This window comes from Apodemus sylvaticus, chromosome 7, assembly GCF_947179515.1.
Source record: "Apodemus sylvaticus chromosome 7, mApoSyl1.1, whole genome shotgun sequence".
Lineage (NCBI taxonomy): Eukaryota > Metazoa > Chordata > Mammalia > Rodentia > Muridae > Apodemus > Apodemus sylvaticus.
In genome coordinates this window covers 15,995,313-16,018,129 of record NC_067478.1, presented here as the reverse complement: position 1 = coordinate 16,018,129, position 22,817 = coordinate 15,995,313, and the positions used below count along the sequence as shown (strand labels likewise).

The window sequence follows — 22,817 nt, the reverse complement described above, 5'->3', positions numbered from 1 at the left end:
AACCCCTCCCTCCCCCGCCTCCGCGGCGCCGACCCCCGCCCGCCCCAGGACCCAGCCGCTTTGTCAGGCCATGGGCGCGGAGCCTCCAATGCCACACAAAGCTGCTTTTGTGTCAAGCGTCCTCCACGGGACCCGGTGACGTCAGCCTGCGTGACCAGCTCAGCCGCTACGGAGAGGACGGGCTGTGGCGCCCCCTGGCGGCCGGCGGCAGAGGCCTCGGAGCTCCGCCCAGTTGGGGCCGCTTTCTCCCAGTCCTGCGGGTAGCAGGCGCAGCCCGCGGTTGCCCCTGCAGTTTGGTTCTAGGAAGAAAACCCAGGCATTTAGCGCTGAGCTCCGCCCAGTCCTCGGCACTTCCCTTAGCTTTGTTTTCCACATCAACCTTCCAATGCAGCCAATGACAGACCCCCATGAACCCTGCCTTGACAGCCTGTCCCCACCCTCTGGTTTGGCGACGTGGTATTCTGGCAATTTTTTTCTTTACAAAATGATTATTAGCATATGTGAATGGGTTTCATTATAACGTTTCAGCATGTATAAAATGCGTTTTTATCCTACTAACACCTAATACTCTCTTGCTCCTCCACAGACCCCCCCTTTCCTTCCCACCTGGCCCCTTCCACCTTCAGTTTGGTTTTTAAATGACTGAGTTTCTCAGGGTTGTTTCCAAGAATACGGCTACCTTACCGTTGAAGACAAAGTCTCTTCCTTCACTCGTGACCAGTTAAAGGTGTCACTTCCTCATTCCATGACAGGATGGATGTGGACCTACCCATCCAGCCTAGTGCTCCACAACATTCTATCCTTCTGCAATTCTTATATTCTTTGTCCTGATTTTACAATGTTTCCTGAGTCTTGGAGCCAACTTTTTTGTTTTGCTTTTTTAAAGATTTATTTTTTATATGAGTACACTGTAGCTGTCTTCAGACACACAGCAGGAGAAGGCATCAGATCCCATTACAGGTGGTTGTGAGCCACCATGTGGTTGCTAGGAATTGAACTCAGGTCCTCTTGAAGAGCAGCCACTTACTTAACCACTAAGTCATCTCTCTAGCCCATGACATAGTTTTTTTTGAATTTCAATATTTTGCCCAGGCTGGTCTGGAATTCTTAGTCAACCTCCTGCCTCAGCCTCCTGCAGGCTAGAATTAAAAGCACATGTCACCACTCCTAGCTTTCTGAGTCTGTTAAGCCAAGGAGCACAGCCTACTTATCTGTGTGACTTTAGCTCTTTAAACTGTTTGGGTTTCTGAGCTAGTAAGTCAAAAGTCGTTATCTCTTATATTACAGACTGGCTGAATATCTCTGCTGCTACAAACTTTGAGAATCCTCTAGAGTAGCTCCCAAGATCTGAAGGCTGCCCTAGACTGCAAACTTGCAAAATTAGGACTAGGAGGCTGCGTGGCTTCAGACATGTCAGCTGACTAGTCCAGAGGGCAAGCTAAAGCTTAGAGCCCTGGGAAGGAACTCTGCCTAGAAAGCTGGTCCGGTCCATCGGGTGCTTACCTGAGGTGTGAACTACCTTCTTGTTTGGTCCCGGGAGGAAAGAACACTCGGCAGTTCTCGGTGTTTTCTTTCTACATTTTATTATTTCAAATCATGTGAACAATTCCATAAAACATGTGAAAAAAGCAAGGAAGTGTTCAAGGCTGGAGGAGCCGGGCCCGGGGCGAGGGTGTGAGGGGCCTGGCCCTCACAGGCAGCGGCGGTTCCTAGATTAGCGCAAAGGAGCTACATTTAGGTTAATGGAGCCTGGGCCCAGAGCTTCAGGGCAGGGCCCTCAGTGACATTGGCAGTTGTCTGGAACAGCCCTTGGAATCCAATTCCATGGAGGGCAGGGCAGGGGGCCGCCCAAAGAGGGAAGGGTGTAAACACGCAGACACACTCAAGGCACGGAATCACTGGAAAGGGGGGGGGCGGGGGCTGGGATGGGGGCTGCTGGTCAGGACCTGACAGTTTTAAATAGGTTTCTCTAAAATGTTTTCTAGATTTGCAGTTTTCCATTTTTTCCCCTTTCCTTTCTTTTTCTTTTTTTTAAAGCTACGAGAATGAGCAGGTGGGCTTTGTCTTCAGGAATGGCGGTATCTCTCACGCTTCTTGTGCTTTTTCCTTTGGGGCCTCCGAGCGGCAGAGAATGGGGTAGGCAGGAGGCTCCCTGTAAACATTTGGACTTGGGTCAGGGCTGGTGTTGGAGAAAGCCAGGGGTCTATGCTGGAGGAGCTGCTTCCCCTCCAGACAGGCCTTGGGAAACTCTGCATGCGCTCCCGCTCACCCCAAAACAAGACAACGGTTAGAAAACCCGAACGGATACCCAGGAAGGGGGTGCCACGGCTACTCCCGGCACCTCAGAGGTGGGTCTTAGACAGGGAGGCCTGTGGCAACCTCTCCCCCAAGTCTAGAGCAGAGGGAGGGGACAGGGGAGCTGAGAACAGAGAGAAAAGTTGGGAGAAGCAGCTGGGGAACAGGCAGGAGCATGGTGTTCTTGCCCCCATCTTCCTCAGGGGGAGTGGGGAGCAGAGTCGGCGGTGGCCCTGGAGATGGAGGACAGACAGACACAGCCTGGGTTACATGCTGCTCTTCCTGCCTCTCTAAACAATGACTTTCTTCTCCCCCACCTACTTGTTGCCAGGGACACAGCTGTGCCCAGGGGCCAGCTTCTGTTGCTGGGTTACAGGATGTGTATATCAGTGACACTGCGGTCATTGAATGGACACCAGGGCCAGTGGGGCTGGCCTGAGCTTAGGATTCTCAGGTCTGAGAGACTGAGGTCTAAGAACAAGAGTAAAACTGGTCAGGGAGCAGCGGGCTGGCTGGGTCTCCTTCTGCATCTAGACCAGGCTAGTCGACCATGGTGGCGAGGAGACAATTTCTTCCAAAGAACACTGACCACTCCTCTAGTTCTGTCCAGGTCTTTTTTACTCCCTTGTCCTCTGGTCCCTGATCACCATGCCCGATGCTTTCTCCTCCAGGCTGAGTACTCCCAAAGCCTCCCCCCCCCCCCAGTCCCCAGCCCCTGCCCCCTCTGGACCCTGTGGCCTCACTATATTTGAGAGGCCCTCGACTCACCATCCTGCCAGGCCCATTGCCCCTCAGAAGAGGCCACAGTCCTTCAGGTTGTTCTTGATGATGACGTCAGTGACGGCATCAAACACAAACTGCACGTTCTTGGTGTCGGTGGCGCACGTGAAGTGCGTGTAGATCTCCTTGGTGTCTTTGCGCTTATTCAGGTCCTCAAACTTGCTCTGGATGTAGCTGGCTGCCTCGTCGTACTTGTTAGCCCCTAAGGGAGACAAAGGAAGACTTGCATATGTGCAGGTACAGCAAAGGTCTGTGTCCATGACAGATGAGTATGTAACGTGTTCATGTGTAAGTGCGCGTGGTGTATGAAGGATGTTCCCCATGTGCGTATGCCCAAGGGTAGAGGCCCACGGGTGGTCACAAGCCTTTACTGTGTAGGCATGGTATACACTCCTGTGTTTTTCCTTCTGTCCAGATGGGGGCATCCACGGGCCACCAGAGCCCCAGTGCATATTGGGATGGCCCACAACCCCTCCCATGAGATAGTCTTCAAAGAGCCCCACCTGTGTACTCAGGGAAACAGATGGTCAGGGGGCTCTGCGTGATCTTCTCTTCAAACAGGTCCTTCTTGTTTAGGAAGAGGATGATGGAGGTGTCTGTGAACCACTTGTTGTTGCAGATGCTGTCAAAGAGCTTCATGCTCTCATGCATGCGGTTCTACGGAAAAGGATGTGAAGTCTGTACTGACCCCAGTCGCTGCCTACCAGGCTCGGCCCCCGCCACCAGAGTTCGCTGCCTCTCACCATCTCCTCATCCTCAGCCAGCACCAAGTCATAGGCGCTCAGGGCGACACAGAAGATGATGGCCGTGACACCCTCAAAGCAGTGGATCCACTTCTTCCGCTCAGATCGCTGACCGCCCACATCAAACATCCTGTGGACATCGGGTCAACTTAACCCAGGGAGCAGAGACGCCAGGGGAGGCATGCTTGCCCCTCACAAGCAGGCAGGTTCAGGACAGAGACCTGGCCAAGGTGGGACAGCCGCCATCATGGAATCATTCACCCCTCACCACAATCCTGGTTTTGAGTCTGGTCAGAGGGACAGGTTGGAGCCACATGGGACAGGCAGGAGAAGCCATTAGTCGGAGGTCACTACTGATAACTAGGTGACATCCTTCCCAAGATGATCCTGAGGACCCTCAAGCGGGACTGGGGAATTACGCCCAATGGCTACCCCAGCAGCTAGCAAGTATTGCCCTTCACCCCATCCATACACACTCACTTGAAGTGTAAGTCCTTGAAGGTGAAGTGTGTTTCAACAATGCCTGTGGTCTTCACTCGGGTCCGCAGCACATCCTGCTGCGTAGGGATGTAGTCACTCTGTGCAATGCGCTCCAGGTCGTTCAGGTAGCTGCAGGGAGGGAGGAGATCAGAGAAGCCAAAAGGAGCCTCCTGACCTGGACCTCGGACAGACAAAACCCTGCTTCTTCCTTCTCGTCTCCCTTCCCTCTACTCTAGGCAAGGTCTGGTTTATGTAGTCCAATCTTGTCTCAAACCTATAATCCTCCTGCCTCAGCCCAAGCGCTGCGATTACAGATGTGTACTGCTGTGTCTGCCTTCCTTGCTTCTTTAAGAAACATGGGCTCAGTCCTCTTGTGTCCCATCTATAGAATGGGACTGGGGGTGTGTGGCAGGTTACAGCTCTGTGACCCTGGCAGTCCAGCATCCAAGAGGAGTCAGAATGTTGGAACTGCGGGTAAAAAGTGGGAGGGGGAAATTAGTCCTTTAGGGAGAGATCAAGATGCAAATCGATGCAATTAAGGTACCCACTGCAGAGCAACCTGGTGTGCTCCCTTCATAGGGGACCAAACAAGTCCGGGCCTGCCAGGCCCAGTGGGTCCTTTGCCTAACACTCAATAAAATTTGAGCTGAGGTGGGAGCCCAGACACCTGCTTGGCAGAGATCCCTGGGGCTCTTCATCCCACACTCCTTTAATTAGTATCAATGCCTCTCGGGCAGGGTCCAGGGCCCAGCTCCCTGTCTGCCTCGTATCCCCGCTATGCCTTCAGGCGGGGTCCAGGCCATGAAGTGGCTGCCCTCTGTTGGTCTTTTGTTCTTGGGGCAGGGGTGCTGGGGCCAGCAGCCAGCCAAACCAGGCCAAAGGGAAATGATCTCAGAGAAGCAGGGATAGAACAGAACAACAGGAAGGGCCACAGGGGACCGTGACGCACTTGCTGTGACCTGCGTACCATGCTCCAGCCCTAGTGGACAGAGCCCCTACCCTGGAAGCCTCAAGGTGAGTTCCACATCAGTTTCTCTCTTCTCAACAGGTGGGGTCACCCTAGGACCCTCTGCTCTCGGTGGTAAAGCTTAGTGTGTCCCCCCACACCCCTCCTAACTTAGTTGAGCCTGTGAAGGCAAAAAGCACTCTGGTGCAGCAGGCCTGTGGTGACCACCCCAACTCCCAGAGCAGAGCCGGGTGTGCAATAGGAAGAACTTAATACTTGGGGAATAAAGACAAAGGGAAACGAAGGAAGCTCCCTCCCTGAGTATTGGGGACAGTGAAGTAGTTTGGGTTGTCAACTATTAACTTGACAGGGTTCACCCTCTCCCCGCCTCTGTAACCCACAAGCTCAGCTGGTGGCTAGGCCCATGGAGTCGTGATGTAGGGGTGGGGCAGCACCAAAGCCCGGAGGCCTCTAGAGATTTGGCTGTGATCCCAAAACTCCCCGAGGGTGGGGATGACACAAGGGAAGTTAGGCCTGCAGAGGACAGAAGCCTGGCCACGTGACTGAGCAGGACTTGGGAATCCTAATTAGGCAGATCAGCCTAACTCTTGTGAGATCTGGCCCTGCTGAGCAGGCCCAGGATCGATGGCAACAGGGACCTGGAGGGCTGGGCTGGGCTGGAGGCTGGCTGGCTAACTGAGGCAGGAGGGAGGGGGCGTTCAGCACCCTGCCTCAGTCCTGACACCTGGCTGGGCTGCAGGGGAATTCAGCATTGTGTTCTGGCCTAAAGGATCCAAGCCTGTCGTGCCTCTGAAAGCCCTGGGACGCTCTGTGACTCCAGCTGAGTCCTGGGCTTGGCTTGGATCCAGAAAAGATCAGAAGCAAAGTCCAGGCTCCAGCTTGTGCACACATCTGCCACCTCAAAGACAGCCTCTTCCTTCTCTGTGGGGCTCGGAGCAGCAGGCTTGAACTCCTGTATCCTCAGTGACAGTCTGGAGTTTAGCATGTGCCATGCCCTGGCCTCAGACCCCTCCCACTCTTGATTTCCTACTGACACCTTCAGCTGTCATTGCTTAAGGACCTGTCTTTTGCACTCATCACTGTGTCCCTGACGCTTTGCACAGAGCAGGTGGCTGCAAATGTTCTTCAGAACGATCATGAGTGAAGACAGATAAGGCTAAAGTTGCCTGAAAGCCACCGAGGCTGTCATTGCTCCAGGCCTTCCAACAGCATGCTATCCCAGTGTTCCCGCCCAGCCCACTCCCAAGGCCTCAGTGGACAGTCATCAGTTTCAGTAATGAACTTGATCAGCTTCAGGACCTGGGACTGCCTGTCATGCCTGGTCCCTCGAAGTACTCACTAAGCGGCGGAGTCATTGAGCTGGTATTCCCGTGAGCGGCCAAAGCAGGCTTGCACACCATGGTCAGCCCAGAGCCTCCGGATGACGCCGGACAGGTCTTCAGGAAGCATCCCTTGCTCCTCGGCGGCGCAGGACAGTGCAAACAGCTGCCTGGCATCATCCTGAGCACAGAAACGGGGCAGTCAGACAGGCAGAGGGACCGGCAGAGGACAGTCAGACAGGCAGAGGGACAGACTCCTCGCCGACCATTAGAGGGAAGGGGATATTCTAGAACAGGGCCCAGGTTGGTGTACTCCCAGACAAGACTTGCCCTGAAGGCTTCTGGGAGACAGGCAGAGGGGAGGGGGTGGAGGAAGTGCACACACCGCACGCTGGGGGTCAGCAAAGTCAATCTGCAGGTTGCCCATGGCCTTGACGATGGCCATGATGGACTGGATGGTGTTGCTGTAGACAACTGCACGGTACTGCCGGCACTCCTCCTCTGAGTAGCCGTCTTCATGGATGATCCTGATGAACAGAGACCACGAATTATGGTCCACAAATCACACAGCTACCTTGGAACTGCTGGGGACTGCTCCAAAGATGGGGAACAACTCTGGCCCTCAGAATCATATTGATATAAGAAGTACTGGGGCCCTCTGGGACAAGAGGACACCAAGCAGGGGACAGTACAGGCCCAGAGGAGGAGGATGATCAAACTTTGGTGACTCGTGCACACCACTTACTTCATCTGTTTGACGATGGTGCTCTTCCCCGATTCTCCAGCACCTGGAAGGGAGCGGGTTAGATGATCAGGTGGGGCCCAGTGGGCTCCGTATGCAAACAACCTGCCTGCCATTAGCTCGGAAGGGACTTCCTACCTTCCACACATCGGCAGCACGGTGAGACAGAGCTGTGGCTTCCAGGGGCCACAGTGGCTAAGGAAACCTATAGCATCTGCTCCTTGGCAGGCTCCCTAAGCCTCTGCTTCCCTAAGCCCCACTGTCTGCCAGGGATCCTGTCACACCCCCACCTCTGTCCTGTAGGAATTCAGGGAGTTTGCCAAAGACTGAGGTCCACATTATCCACCCTCACAAACACAGGCTTGCCACCCCGTGCAAGAGCAAGGCAGGGCTGGCTGGAAGGTACCCTGCATATTGCAAAAGGGCAGGAAATCCTCCTTTTCCCAAACCCTGCTGCTCTTTTAGCTGCTAAGCAACCTACAAGGGCCACAGAGTCACATTCCTGTCCTTTGGACGTGACCCAAGCCCCAGCCCTCTGCTTTCTGGACCAGCTCTGTCCGAAACAGATGGAAAATAGAAGCTTACACTCTCTCACATGCACACAAGTTCTGACTCAAGCGTTTCTCGCTGAGCACAGCCCCTGCCCTCATTTCTCCATGACTGGTTCTGAGGTTTGCTGGTCTCTCCCGTGTTCGCCACAGCAACTCCATTAAACAAATATCTTTTCTGGTCTCACTTTACAGAGGGCACTGAAGTTCTGAAGTGTACATTCTTGGAGCAGGATCATACAGCCAGCATTCAAGATGGCACCACAATGCCAAGATGAGGCCCCAGTCTCCTTCCCAGCCTCTGCCCAGATTTAGTCTGCTCCTGTCCCTTCACCAGCTTCGTGCCTGCACCTTCCAAGTACTGCCTGCTTCTTCTTCTTCTTCTTTTTTTTTCTTTTAAGATTTATTTATTTTATTTATATGAATACACTGTAGCTGTCTTCAGACACACCAGAAGAGTGCATTACAGATGGCGGTGAGCCACCATGTGGTTGCTGGGAATTGAACTCAGGACCTTTGGAAGAGCAGTCAGCGCTTCCAACGGCTGAGTCATCTCTCCAGCCCTACTGCCTGGTTCTTGCTACCTGCTTGTCCTGTTCCTTTCCTGGGTAATGCTGCCCTGTGTCCCAGGCAGCCCTCTCCAGGCAGCTCACAGGACTGAACTATGGATGGGTTTACTTGGGAACTCTGTCCTTCTATCAGGATCATAGAACAGGGCTAACGCATTAACCATCAATAATGACTGCAAAGTTGTGACAAGCATCCACTGTATGCCAGGGTTTCACATAGACCAGGTGGGCTTCAAACTTGCAATGAAGTCAAAGATGACCTTAAATTTCTGATCTTCCCACCTGGAATTACAATTGTTCATCAACACGGCCACTCTTTTCATTATTATAATTTTCAGGCAGGGGCTACTATGTAGTCCTGGTTGGCTTAGAACTCAATATGTAGACCAGGCTGGCTTTAAACTCACAGACACACCTACCTCTGCCTCCCAAGTGCTAGGTTTGCAGGCATGCACCACTACACCTAGCCCTTTGTTACATGTTCTAAAATATTTTATTTTGGGCTAAAGAGATGACTCAGCAGTAAAGAGCATGTAGTTCTCCTCCAGGGGACCTCGGTTTGGTTCTCAGCACCCATATGGTGGATCACCACTGTGTAAACACAGTTCTGGGGGCTTTGGTGCCTTCTTGCAGCCTCTGTGGGCACCCACACGCATGGTGCATATACACGTACAGGCAGGCAAGCAAGCAAGCAAGCAAACACGCAAACACACACACACAACTTTTATGCCTACATCACATGTGTGTCTGATACCCACAGAGACAGTAAAGGCTGTTGGATTTCTTAGATGGTTGTGAGCCGTTATGTGGGACCGGGACTGAACCTGAACCCTTGTGAAGTAGTGCTGGGAACCAAATTTAGATCCTCTATAAGAAAAACAAAAAATTTTTTTTAAAGATTTATTTATTGAATTTATGTGAGTACACTGTTGCTCTCTTCAGATACACCAGAAGAGGGCGTCAGAGCCCGTTACAGACGGTTGTGAGCCACCATGTGGTTGTTGGGAATTGAACTCACATTAAGAAAAAAATGTGTGCTTGTCAGTGCATGTGCACACTTATAAATGCATGTGCATTCACCCGCAGCAGTTAGTTCTTTCCTCCCACCGTGTGGGTCTCGGGGATCAAATTCAAGCTGTCCAGCTTTGTAGCAAGACTTTCACTGACTGGGCTGTTGTCTCACCAGCCCCTATGTCCAGGTTGGGGTTTTTTTGTTGTTGTTTTGTTTTTTTAAAGATTTATTTATTTATTATATCTAAGTACACTGTAGCTGTCTTCAGACACACCAGAAGAGGGTGTCACCATCACGGATGGTTGTGAGCCACCATGTGGTTGCTGGGATTTGAACTCAGGACCTTTGGAAGAACAGTCAGTGCTCTTAACCGCTGAGCCATCTCTCCAGCCCGTTTTTTTTTTTTTTTAATTTAAAAAATTTTATTTGTGTATTTTTAATTATGTGTATATATTTGTGTGTGGTGTGGCGGGGGAGTTATATGCACATGCATGCAGGTACCCACAGAGGCCACGTGCTGTGGGTGCTGAGAACTGAACTCAGGTCATCTGAAAGAGCAAGAAGCACCTTTTACTGCTGAGCCATCTTCCCAGCTAAGCCATGCCTAGTTTTTTATGTAGTGCTGGGGTCCAACTGAACCCCAGGGGGTTCACACACATAACATACCTGTAGAATGCTACTGCATTTACTAGGTGCCTGTTGTTGTTTGAGACAGGGTTTCTTTGTGTAGTCCTAGAACTCACTCTGTAGACCAGGCTAGCCTCGTACTCACTGAGATCCACCTGCCTCTGCCTCCTGAGTGCTGGGATTAAAAGTGTAGGTCACTCCTGCCTGGTTTACTAGGTACTTTTATCTTCACAGCAAACCTGAGGTAGGTTCTGTTCTCTCCCCATCTCTCAGAACATGGAGGCACATGCAGGACTGTAATTAGTCCTACCTGAGAGTCTCCACCTTGCTCTCCACAATCCCCCCCTAAAGATGTGCCTGGGCCCAGCTGTACTTGTTGCTATGCTCTCTGGCCCCAGTCTCTGAGGTGCCCAAGAGGCAGCAGGCACCCAACTAGCAAAGACAGGCTAAGCTGACAGACCTCATCAAGTTTCAGTTTCCGCTACTCACAGCCGTATCTCATTGGGGAAACTGAGGCAGCTGTGACCCTCGCATGTGTAGGTCTGGGTCTGAGGGAAAGGTCTGAGTCCTTACGGATGCTGCAGGTGCCTATAATTACTGAGTATCTGACTGTCCCAAGCCCCTCTTCCCAAGATGGTGCAGAACTATTATGGGACAAACCCTGAGGCTTGGGCAGGTTTCTGTGGGATAGTGTTCTCTCTGGTCAATCCACCAAACGGGGCTGTGCACAGCAGTGGAATGAGGCTCCTTTACCTTCTACAAGCCAGAGGTGTTCAGAAGGTCGGTAAACCCTGCCCACAGCACCCTATCCCTGAGTACTAGGCCCACAGGCCTCACTCACTGTCTACCCTAACTTACTTGCTTCCACAGAGCAGAAGGAAGAGGACTCATCTTGGAGCCGAGGAAGAACCAGTCTCAGCCAGGGCTGAGGCCTGATTCAGGGAACAAAGGTTAATGATATGGAACTTGGGTCGGACAGATTCCACTGACCAGACTCAGGACGGGTGGGAAGGGTAGAGGCGGCAGAGGTCCAGGGACCAGGGAACCTCAATGAAGGTTGTCCCCTTCCATGGCTTTGGAATTCCTGGCTATGTGAAATACTGGTTTCTCTACTGGTCATTGTGGGTAAAGAGGGCATCTAATCCTTTGACCACTCTCTTCAGAGGTACTGTGGGCTACCCATGACCCTGCCCAGCGGTGCCAGGGACGATGGCATGAACTTGCTTTGCATTAGATTTCCCTAGCAAAACTGGCAGACACCAAGAGGGCCACACCTGAGTACGCCAAGCCAGGAACCAGATTCACGTCCTTCTTGACTCAGCCAGCTGAAGGCCTGCTCCCACACTTCCCTAATGCCTCAGTTTCCCTTTCTCACGCCTCTCCGCTTCTGAGTTAGAGCATGCTCTCTACCTAGCAGGGGTCACTGCAAACAGCCCGCCTCTTGACAGATGGGCAAAGCAAGGTAATGGGGTTTCCATCCCTGGGACTTAAGGAGGTCCTTTTGTCATTGCAGCTGCTGTGACTCGGGCAGGAAGTAGTGAGAGGCAGGACAAGGGTGTGGTTGGCAACCAAGCAGGAAGTAGAGAGACACCAGGACAGAGCTGGGGAAGTCTGAAGTGGGACCTCCAGTGGAGGGTGTGTGGTGAAGGTCTCGGCGCTCAGGTAGGCTGCAGACTTGGTGTTTCAGGAGCCCTGGGGCCACACATCATCCTGACGCCCCCTCTCCCCCACCGCCTTTTCTCCATTATGCACATCACTTCTACCATCTGGGCTGGGGTGTGTCTGTACTCACCCAGCTTCCCTGCCTGCCAGCCCTGTGCCTACCTCAGGGACATCCCCAGTCTGATGCAGAGGCACCAGCAGGGAAGCCAGCTGAACAGAGAGAGGCAGAAGTCAGCCTTTTGTCCTCACCAGCTGCTCCATCCCCAGCTGGGGCCACCACAGAGGGTCCCTGGGGTTGGCCTTGACATTCCCACTGGGCTACACCTCTTCCCACCAAAATACACCTCTGTAGCTTGTGTCCTGAGTCCAGCTGCTGGGCCCACTGCAGGAGGGCAGCGATCTCAGAGGCTCCTCTGCATGCAACATCTTCTTCTACATGCAGCACGGAGCTCCTGTGGAGGGGACAGACTGAGGGGAAGACAGGACCACCTCACTGCCTGGCAAGACCTAAAAGGACTCACCACAGTTGGGCCTGTAAGATCAAACACTCGATGTTCATCTAGGTCTTGGGCCTGCCACCTCCTCCCTCAAGCTTAGGTCTGGCCTGCAAGGAGCCTGTGGCCTGCTCTTGTCCCTTCTGGCCTCTGTCTTCAAGCAGGCAGCTGGTGTACCTTTTACTTTTGGATTTTCTCCCTCCCCAGGGTCGGGGGTGGGGTGGGGGGAATCTAGATCTGTCTCGCCCAACCCTGCTGCCCACACTGATCCTTCCTGAGATTTCCATTCGCTCCAACCCTTTCGGGTCTCTGGTACCTCATCTGTGAAATGGAACAATGCATCTTCTCACAGGAGAGGGGTGAGAACTGGAACCAAAGCTGCTCTCGATGCACCTCCCAAGGCTAGTGTGCAGATAAAAGTTGTTACTGTGGCTGGAGTTGGCTCAGCAGTTAGGAGCCCTGGCCGCTCTCCCAGAGGATCCTGGGTTAACTCCCACATTTGCACGGCAGCTCACAACCATCTGTAACCACAACTGCAGGAGAGCTGACGCCCTCTTCTGGCCTCTAAGGTATCAGGCAAGCATGTACTACACAGACATACATGCAGGTAAACACACACATACTTAAAAGTAATAATTAAAAAATTGTACAAAATTATCCGAATATTAAATAAAAATTTTTTAAGAAGATAGTGTGTGGGCATGGTGGAACACGTCTATAATCCCAACACCCAGAAGGCTGGGGCAAGGTAAGCCTTGGCTAATAGGCCCTTACCAGAAGGAAGTCAGTTGCCACTATTTTCCTATTGGTGGACGAGTACAGATGTTTCCAAACATCACTTCCTACAGTGTGCACAATGGCCAGCTGCTCTGGTCACTATCAGCAAGCACAGAGTGGAGTACCAGTTATCTCATTTCAAGTACAGCTTTGAAAGACTCAGAGAAAGAACAGGGGTAACAGGCCAATACAGGGCGGGGAGGGCACCTTGTGTAGCCGTAGTGCCACCCGGGACAGGGGTGAGAGCTGTCTTCTGCCAGCGGCACTGTGCTCTGAGCTTTTCTTCCACACACACCAGGGACTTCTACACAGAGGCCTCCCAGCGGTGCTGTCCACTGACTCCACAACCCAGAAGGCTGGGAAAAGGCCTCCCCGAGGCAGCTCCTGAGCTGGTGGGCTCCGGTGGAATTCATGGGCTAAGGAGAGGCAGCTGACGTGGCAGCCTGGAGGGCAGAGATTCTCGGGAGCAGCTGGGACCACAGGGAAGGCTTGGGCAGCAGCCCAGCTCAAAGCCACAGCACCAGGCACGCCCACGCTGCCACAATCCCAGTGGGGCACAGTGGGGATGGGTTTGTGTCCTGGGATGCCCACCCCACAGGTATCCCAGCTACTAGCAAGGTGCCGCACCCTCACTGCTGGGTGACCTGCTGGGTGCCATTCTGGATCCTGTCTGTCGCCTCCTTGTCCTGTAGCCCAGGGTCTCAGGCTCAGCTACCGCCAGGGGGAGCCCAGCAGTCAGAGACAAAGCAGAGGAGATGGGGGCTGGGCAGCATGGGGAATGTTTTGTTTCAGCAAAGCAGCCTTCCCAGCTAGGGGTGGCTGGGGGAGGTGCCAGGACCCTCAGTTACAACCTCCTCCCAGGGAAGCCCCCAGACAGCTTCAGCGTCTGAATACACGGGAACAATGGAAACAGGAGGGAAGAAAGGAGGGGGGAGGGCCCAGGCAGACAAAGGCCCTCTAGGCCCCACCCCAGGCCTCTCTTCCTTCCTCCAGGTGCTGTTCTTTGACCCCCTTAAGCCCTCCAAGGAGGTTCAGCACGATCTCACACGGTGGGAAAGGGAGATGTCAGGAGGAGGGGTCTGGGGAAGATCCTGCCACACTTCCACCCAAGACTGCCGGATGCCCCAACAAATCAGCCATGCCAAGCCTCCTCAGGCTGTAGGTCTTACCAGCAGTAAAGCGCCAGAAAGCACTGAACAGGCCCCAGGCCATTGGCACACCCTTTTTCCTAAAAGCTTTTTAAAAAGACTCCTTTAGATATTTTCTCAAGAGCCTGAACAATAAATAGCTGCCTGTCCTGAATTATGGTGGCAGACCAGAGGCGAGGTGCCTGTAGCCTGGGCCTCAGTGTGCCCATCTGTGAAATGTACCCCTCGTGGGAAGATGCCAAGCTCAAGGCCAGCCCAGAGCAGCTTTCCTAAGGTTTTCAGGAACTCCAAACTGCCTTAGGGCCCAACTCCAGCCTGCAGTGGTCCGAGTCCTTGTTAAGTCCCAGGGCTAAAGGCAGGGACAGCCTGCGACCACACACACAAAGGAAAGGGCCCTTCTGTATCCAGGCCCGGGCGATAAGGAGGACATGCTCTTGCTCTAGGCTTTCTACACAGCGGCCTGGCCAAGGGCGCCTGTTCTGACATCACAGCAGAACCCCCTGGAACCTCCCACGGGAAGGAAAGCCCCACAGACACGAGATCTGGGGGTCAAGAAGCACGAGCCGAGTCTGCTGCCCTCGCTCCCACACAGCCCACACAGCAGCCACATTCAGCAAGCACACAGCACCGTCTACACCGAGGCCACCACTGAGCTAACAATCATGACAAGCCTTGTGGGACAGCCTGCCTTTCCTTCCACCCGTCTGGCCGATTCCCAGCCGAGACCACCAGCACCTCCCAGCATTCCTCAGGTCCAGTCTGTTTCCCTCAGACAGGAGGTTAGGGGAGGTAAAGGCACAACAGGGAAGACACGATGCTCAGTTACTGAGTGCGACATGATGGCTGTAAGGAAGGAGAGCTGAGGAGAGGTGGGGAGTGATTCCAGAGTAACCACATGTGGGAAGAAGCCATGGCAGCAGGCAGGCTTCTGTCACAACAGCAAAAAGGCTAAGACAGAATCATGGGTCTCAGCCTTCAGGGCATAAAAAGATTCAAGACTCAAGGTGCCAGGTGCCAGGTGGTGGTGCATTTTTTTTGTTTGTTTGTTTTTTGTTGTTGTTTTGAGACAGGGTTTCTCTGTGTAGCCCCTGGCTGTCCTGGAACTCACTCTGTAGACCAGGCTGGCCTCGAACTCAGAAATCTGCCTGCCTCTGCCTCCCAGAGTGCTGAGATTACAGGCGTGCGCCACCACCGCCCGGCTGTGGTGCACACTTTTAATCCCAGCAGAGACAGGAGGAACTCCAGCCTGGTCTACAGAGTGAGTTCCAGGACAGCCAGGGCTATATACACTGAGAAACCCTGTCTCGAAAGAGCAAACTAAGAAAACAAACATACAAACAAACAAGACTCCTCCAGGCAAGATCCCCGAGCACCCACTGAGCATACGTGCACCCAGAACAGGTGCACCAGCATCGGCCTGTCAGCAGGGCAGACGCCAAGGGCTACAGTGGCCTGGGAGGTGCAGCTCGAGTCCTAGCCTGGTATCTCTGCTTCCATGCCCTCCGTCTCTCCACTGGCGGAAAGGGCCTCTCCTGGCCTCACAAGATTAAACAACAGAGGGACCTGCTGTTGTTTAAGAGAAGGGAAACTGAGGCGCAGTGACGGTATCCAGGTTCAGCAAGTCCTGATGGGCTGAAGGCCCCTCACCACCCCCCACCCCCGGCCGGGGAAACCCAGAGTGAGCTAACACAGGGCAGCCGCTCTGCTTCCAGGCATTCAATTCCGCCTGTGGCCGGCCTTCCTGCTTGGAGGGCAATGGCCGCTCAGGAATCTAAGAGCAGCTTTTGGCCTTCCTGCTGGACCTCCCACTGCTGTCCCTCTCCCAGCCACCACTTCCTGTGGCCAAAGGAGGCGCTTAGAATCCTTCTCAGAAGCACCGCCTCTGACATCCTGGCCCCAGCAGTCGTTAGGACAGGATGAGGCTACCACCTGGACTGGCCCTGACTCTCTGCTGGAGTGTGGAGGCCTGTGGGAGCTCACGGGCGGGCCTGGGCAGGGGTGAAGCTTCTAGGCCTTCAGGCTGGCAGGGACCTAGGTGACTCAGGTCAGGACCCTTCTGCGCTAGCACCAGGCAGCCCTCTGTCCTCTTCCCCTTTTGGGCTCCTCCCTCCCACCCCCCAGCTGCTTCCTCCTTATTCTCAGATGTGGACACCATTTCCCTAAGAGGCCCAACTACACGGCTGTCCCCGCTCCTGCCTAGGCAGGGTAGGCACACTCTGAAGCAGTTGGGTCGGGAACAGCATCCTCCAAGGCTCAAAGACACCACCTCAAACTGGCCTGGCACCCCATCAGGGCCTTGTATGAGAATTCTGAGAGCCAACCCTAAAAGGTAGCCCAGCAGACAGGGCTCAGCCCTGGGAGATTATCCTTCCCAAACCACCAAGCTTCAGGCCTGAGAAGCACCCACAAGGTGAGGGTGGGGTTGGGTTTAGTAAGAACAAGAGCTCTAGGCAAAAGACAGGGTGTGGCCAGACAGTGGAGGCCCCACCCTGCACCTGTAGCAGAGGCAGGGGCTTCCTGAGAGCATCAGATACAAGGCACACTAAAGGGTTCAATCCTGCTCACACCAGGGCACCCTGAAGAACAAACTTAGATACGATCTAGGCTGTGTGGCCTGGAACAACCTACGGACTCCTGACTCTCTTACCGGATCCCCAGACGGACCCTGGGGGCTGGGAGGGCTGCCAGGCCTGTACCCCATCCCTCCCGCCTGCTCCTCCTGTCTCAGCAAGGTGAGCTGTGGCAGCGGCACTCCGGGCCACCCCTGCCATCCTCTGCTGGTGGCAGTGATGGGTGCCCTGGTCCCTTGGTAGCTAAAAGCTTCTTGGGTAAACAAAGTTGTTTCCTGCCAAGTGAACCAGGAACTTTCAGAAACAGTCTGAGAGATGCAGTGGGGGCAGAGGCCTGAGGGTGGGACCTACAGGGCCAGCGTGCTTCCTGGTGGTCCAAGTGCCCCATCCACTATCCGGCTGCTAAAGAGGCCTGGAGACCTCGCTGCGACAGATCATGGCAGCCACAGCCCTAGCCCCTGGCTGCCACTTTGGTGAACAAAAACTAAATGTTCACCTTTCCTCTCAGATCCTAGGGCCAACCCTGCCAGCTCAGGCCGACTTGACAACAGTGGATGGCTTGATGCTGCCCGAGGCCTTGTGTGGAAGCCTGTGTCCCTCAGCTGGCTGGACTGTCACCCTCCAGCCACAGCAACAGCTCAGTCCCAGTACTGACCACCTGTTAGATGCTGTTCAAAGCCCTAACCTCCATCCCCCACCCCCCACCAGGGATGCCCATGGTTGAGCGGTCCTGATTCCCCAGGTCAGGAATACCCCTTAAAACACCTAGTCTCCACCGGCTCCTACGCCTGCCTTCCCAGGTCAGTGTATAGCTTTTTTATATTTTCGGTACCAGCTCTGGAGTCCTGGGCAGGGCTGAGAGGCAGACAGAGGAGGTTAGAAACGGCTCGGACCCCCCCACTCCCTCCCTAGCGTGGGAGCTCATCCAAGCCCGCCTGGGCAGACAAAGCCTGGCCCAGCCTGGGGGAGGGGTGGGAAGAGACTTTGAGGCCCAAGCCAACCAGCCCCCCATTCAAGTGCTAATGAGCTCCAGCAGGGGAGAAGTGGGTTAGGGAAGGGAGGCTGCCTCTGTACCAGCCCACCTGGCTCGCAGAGCCGGGCCACACCCCCAAGGCTCCGTCCCCAGAGATTAGGCCTTAAGTCCCTGGAAACGTTAGTTACTATGTTCTTTACAAGTCTTGGCCCCCACTTTCAGTGAGCTTCCTCAGGGCAGGGAGGGCAGGGAGGGGAGTCCCCAGAGGGTCCCCATAATGTACATACCCAGGCAGCTCTGTCAGTGATAGCAGAGGGTCCCTCATCTGGTTCTTATTTGTTTACCTCCTGGATCTGGTAAACTACGCCCATGGTCCCCTGAATTATACAGGAAAGGCAGCTCTCTCCTGAAGGGCTTCACCTGCAGCAGATTTCTAAAGGAGGCAGAAGCTGGAACCAGAGCTCTAACTTTTTAAAATGTGCACTGGTTTTTGCCTGCATGTCTGTGTGAAGATGTCAGATCCTCTCAAACTGGAGTTACAGACAGATATGAGCCGCCATGTGGTTGCTGGGAATTGAACTCAGGTCCTCTGGAAGAGCAGTCAATGCTCTTAAGCGTGGAGTCATCTCTCCAGCCTCAGGATTCTAACGTGTCTACATGACCTCCCCGGGGTCCAATCAGGAGAGCCTCCAGCCTCATGCTAGGAGTCTTGGGAATCTAGGCGACATCTCCTGTCTCAGTGCCCTTAGTAAACTGGGTCTCTCTGCCCCCAGTGCCTAGAGGGCCAGTTTCCCAGGCTAGCCCTCCCATCTGTCTCTCAGTTGGCAGTCCCAGGATTACCCTTTTGTTCTCTCATTCCTGTTACATTCTCTCCCACCCCCAAAAGATGTGGCCTGCTCCAAGATGTGTGTAGGAGCTTCAGGTTCCCCACACATACTTAGTATGCACCGGTGCCGCACACCTGCCTTTTGCTAGTAAGATAGGACACAGGCTACAAAACTCCCTGCTTCTGTAAATCTACAAAGCCTGGCTCTGACTAATACGCCTGGAGTCCTGCAGAACTGCTCCAGGCTGAGCTCCAGAGCTCTCAGCTGCTTAACCGGTCATTGGCTGGGGCTCTGCAGCCTGGGGCTCTGCAGCCGTCCCCAAACAGAGGGGAACTGAGTCTGTAGAGCCACTCACACGTACAGTCCCTACTGTGTGCTGTGCCCTGCCACAACAGGCTGCAGGGTAGGCACCTGCACAGCCTATGATGGCCAAGAAGGACCCAAAAGCTTCCTTCTCTCTCAGCATCCTTTCAGTCTTGGTCATCGGTCTTCCAAAGAGCACTCTTCACCTGCTCACACGGTGTGCCAAACTGTGACCTCTACCCGCTCATCCCCCAACCCAAGTTCACCAGTACAGCCTTCACTCGGCACACAGATGAAACAGACACCGCTCTGCCTTGTCTCAAGGGCCAAAAACATGTTCTAGTGGGAAAGCAGGAACCCGGGGAGCAGAGAGGTCACATTAGCCTCCGTGGGGCCTCAGGAAAGATTCTGGGAGAAGATCCGTGAATGGAATGTTAAGGAACAATTTAGGGAAGATACAAAGTCCGGCAGCGAGACAGACTAAGGTATACTCTGAGATTTCGTGGAGTCCACAGTGAACACTGCTTCTCCTGGTGTGTCCAGTTCAGGCTGACACCAGAGCTTCTCCGCCCAATCTATCTGGGCCTAGCTAGTCAGTCTGGTTAAACTGGGGGGTAAGGGAGGGTGTCTAGGGGGTTCCCCTGCAGTGAGACTGGTATCAACTTCTCTACTTGCCTGACCAAGCTGCTAGGGAAACTATCTTGCTAGTGTGTACCACATCTGCCCCTGCCCTGGTGACAGTGACTGTGCCCGCCTTCTGGCAGGGATACAGGGTAAGTAGGGAGACAGTGTGCGGGTGGGGCAGCAGGCGTGGTTCTGGCTGGAAGGGAAGATTGGCACTTTCCCAGCTTAAGTCCCCGTTGCCTGGACAGTCTCGGACTATGTAGAACTGGTGCCCAGAATTCCTAACCTGCTACAGCTGGGGTCCCACTGTCACCTTACTCATTCATGGGGAGTTGAGTAGCTCAAGACCCCTTCCCAGGTAGCAAGGACACACTGGCCATGCAGCCTGGGCTGTCCATTTCAGGCAGATCTCCCAGGCCTTGGCTGCACACCCTTTGCAGGGTCTTAGTCTCACTGTGGGTACTCCTGCGACACAAGCCAGGAATTCCATTTTAGAGGAAGGAAAGGCCAGAGGGACAGGATCCTGGGATAGACTGGTCCGTAAGAAAGGGCTAAGCCAGGTCCTGTGTCACCGCCAGCCTGGATACCAGGTCCCACCTAGCCTGGCCCAAGTCTGTTAGCACAGAGGAAACCGTCTGTTACAGAACAGGCCGGGAGTCCTGTGCAACCCCCTTCCCCCCGGCTCTCTGGTCCAGATCCACAGCTCCTTGGCCACCACAATAACTGCAATAAACCTGGGAGGGGCTGGTAAGGGGCTCCGGGCTGGGCACGGGGAGGTAGCGGTCCCGGAAGTGCCCTCCCTAGGCCCAGCAGCAACGGACATTCCGCCGCCGCGTCGACACCCACTCACTGCTTGCCGCACTCGCAGCAGAGACAGGAAGAGGCAAGCGCCCAACGCAAAGCAGCCCAGGAGGCTGGGCCGCCGCCCCTTCCCGCCCCTTCTCTTCCTCCCCGAGGCAGCAGCGGAGCGGATGCCATTTTGAAACCTCCGGGGCTGTGCCCCCAGGCCGGGTCCGCCGGGACAGTCAACAGATGGAACCATAAGGACATACATGTTGTTTCTCGGCCACAGGCCTAGCCAAAAAATAAATAAATAAAAAGCCAGGCTTTCCACAGCATGCAGGCCCCGAGGCGGCCCTAGGGCTGAGGGGCCACACCCCCCCACATACTACCCAGCAGATTAGCTGCTGCGCGGCTTCTGCTACTGCTAGGGCCTTGCTCCCCGCAATCCAGACCACCTGGTCTTCTCAAGTCAGCCTTCCACAGGGAACCACTCTGACGACCAGTGGGAGTCTGGACACAAGCATCAGGCCCACTGCCTTTGCCAGAGCCTCGCTGGGATGCTCGAGAGTACACGGGGCCACAGGCAGCGGGTCTCCTACTACCCCCTCATTCAGCTTGCCCCCCCCCATCACAGTATCCCTTTGCGGAACCAACAGGTCTACTCAGTATTATCCTAGGCCATATCCCAGGCGTTTCAGGCCTGAGCATGAGGACCTCAGCGCCCGTCAGCATATCTCGACAGGCACACAAGGGCAGCAATATGTCGGTTGGCTCACCACTTCCACTTCCCCCCATCCCAGCAGCCACCATCTTCCTTGGCCTTGGAAGTGGCAACAACCCTAACTCCTCCATGTTCCCTCCGATTGCCCAGACTCCCCTGGCCCTGACCCAGACAAGCCTTGGAACCTTGGGAACGCATTCCCAGGGAACAGAACTTCCCACAGACGCCTGAGGCCTGGCCCCTGTTCCCCAGTGTGACGATCAGAGCTTCAGTCCAACCTCTTGGAGAGAGTCTGCCCAGCTCAGCAGAGGCCCACCCCTAGTTCCCCTCCTCGTATCAGGGCCCACCTGGAGCCGGAGGGTGCAGAATCAAGGGAATGACAGTGTGAGAAAAGACTTTAAAAGAGGGGCAGATGATTTGGGGGTTGATACTTGCAGAGAGAGAGAGAGAGAGAGAGAGAGAGAGAGAGAGAGGGAGAGAGATCTGGTGACCTGGAACAGAGGCCCTGGGGGGGGGGGGAGGTCCTGCTACAGAGAACTTGAGAGCAGTCAGTTTCCCTCTTAAAGAGGTTCTTAAGGGGTCAGAGTGCACAGAGGGAGAATACAGATCCCAGAATAAGGAAAAGAGGGAGTGGGTTGCGGCTTGACAAGGTGACAAGGGTCCCCAGGAACACTCATGCCAATAGAAATAGAACAGGTGGGGCTTGAAGGTGGGAGCCGGCAGGCAGGGTGCTGAGGGTTTAAGTGGAGCCTAGGAAAGTGTGGAAACACAAGGCAGGGCTGAGTTCTTTTGAGACTGGATAGTCATGCAAGGTTTGGTGTGTAGGATCCAGGATGAGTTAAGGGTCTGAACTAGAGTCTGTACTAGGATTATAAATATAGACCAATCCTGAGTTTCGAGTCTTAAAAGGGTGGTCCTAGGGGTTTTAAGCGCATGTAGGGTCCAAGGCCAGGCTGAGTAGCTTCAGGTCCTTGTCTGGGGATTAGCGTACAAGAGTCAAGGGTCCCAGAACCGGGCGCTGCCTCACCTAACAGAAGCAACTTCACCTCCCGCGCCGCCTTCTCGCCGTCCTCCCGCAGGTTCTTGTCGATCATCTTAGAGCGCTCGGCTGCCGCCTTGTCCTCGGCGCTCACGGTGCAGCCCATCCTGCCGTCCGCCGGCCCGGCCTGGCCCCCACACGGCCCACGGCCCGGCTCGGCCCCGCCCGACCCACTCCGCTCCCACCGCCGGCCCTCTGCGGGAAGCTCTCAGGTCCGCAGTTCCGAGCGACTGCGGGAGGCGCCTTCCCGGCCGCCGCGCACCGACGGCGGGGCGGGCCAGGGGTGGGGCCCGGGCGAACCAAGCCCGCGACTGGACCGGGGCGGGTCTGGGGGAGGGGCCAAAGGAAATCTGGGGATGGTGATTGGTTGGAGGGCGGAGCCAAGGGAGAAGTTAGGCTCAGTCCAGGCTTGGGCGCAAGCTGAGAGCGGGGCCGCAACGAGGGAAGACACCAAGGGTAGAGCTAACACTGGCTTAGGCCTCTGGGCGGGCTCCAGGAGGAGCTGGTCTCCGATTGGATGCTGAGAGCCTGGGGCTCTGTTTCTGGTCTGTAGGACCAGTTGATCTAGTAGCCCAAGGGTCAGGACTACCTGCCCTCGCCACAGGCCAAATAGAAACCAGGACTGAGGATTTGTAAATTATGAGAGTAAGATGGAGGAGGTGTCTTCTTCACTTGGCTGAAAGCGAACCTATAAACTTATTTGGAGATCTACTAAACTCTGCGGAGCGAGCACACATGATGTCTTTCTGGACCTCGATTTTCTTTAAAGCAGTCCCCCCACCACCACCACCACCACCCCCCCGCCGCCCAATTC

The 22,817-nt window shown here is 54.7% G+C and overlaps 1 protein-coding gene across 2 annotated transcripts; it reads right to left on the bottom strand.

Annotated features, from left to right (window-relative positions):
• Positions 1-1,566: 1,566 nt before the first annotated feature.
• On the bottom strand, positions 1,567-22,241 carry Gnai2 (G protein subunit alpha i2). Of its 2 annotated transcripts, none has more exons than XM_052187347.1 (9): positions 21,992-22,241; positions 7,330-7,372; positions 6,970-7,111; positions 6,605-6,765; positions 4,299-4,427; positions 3,819-3,948; positions 3,579-3,732; positions 3,064-3,277; positions 1,567-2,528 (listed from the first exon to the last, which is right to left on the bottom strand). In XM_052187347.1, the coding sequence occupies exons 1-8, from the start codon at positions 22,107-22,109 to the stop codon at positions 3,087-3,089; spliced, it is 1,068 nt and encodes a 355-aa protein (XP_052043307.1). In that variant the 5' UTR covers positions 22,110-22,241; the 3' UTR covers positions 1,567-2,528; positions 3,064-3,086. The 2 variants fall into 2 exon arrangements, with proteins under 2 accessions (XP_052043307.1, XP_052043309.1); XM_052187349.1 differs by having other exon boundaries at positions 1,567-2,152.
• Positions 22,242-22,817: the final 576 nt, after the last annotated feature.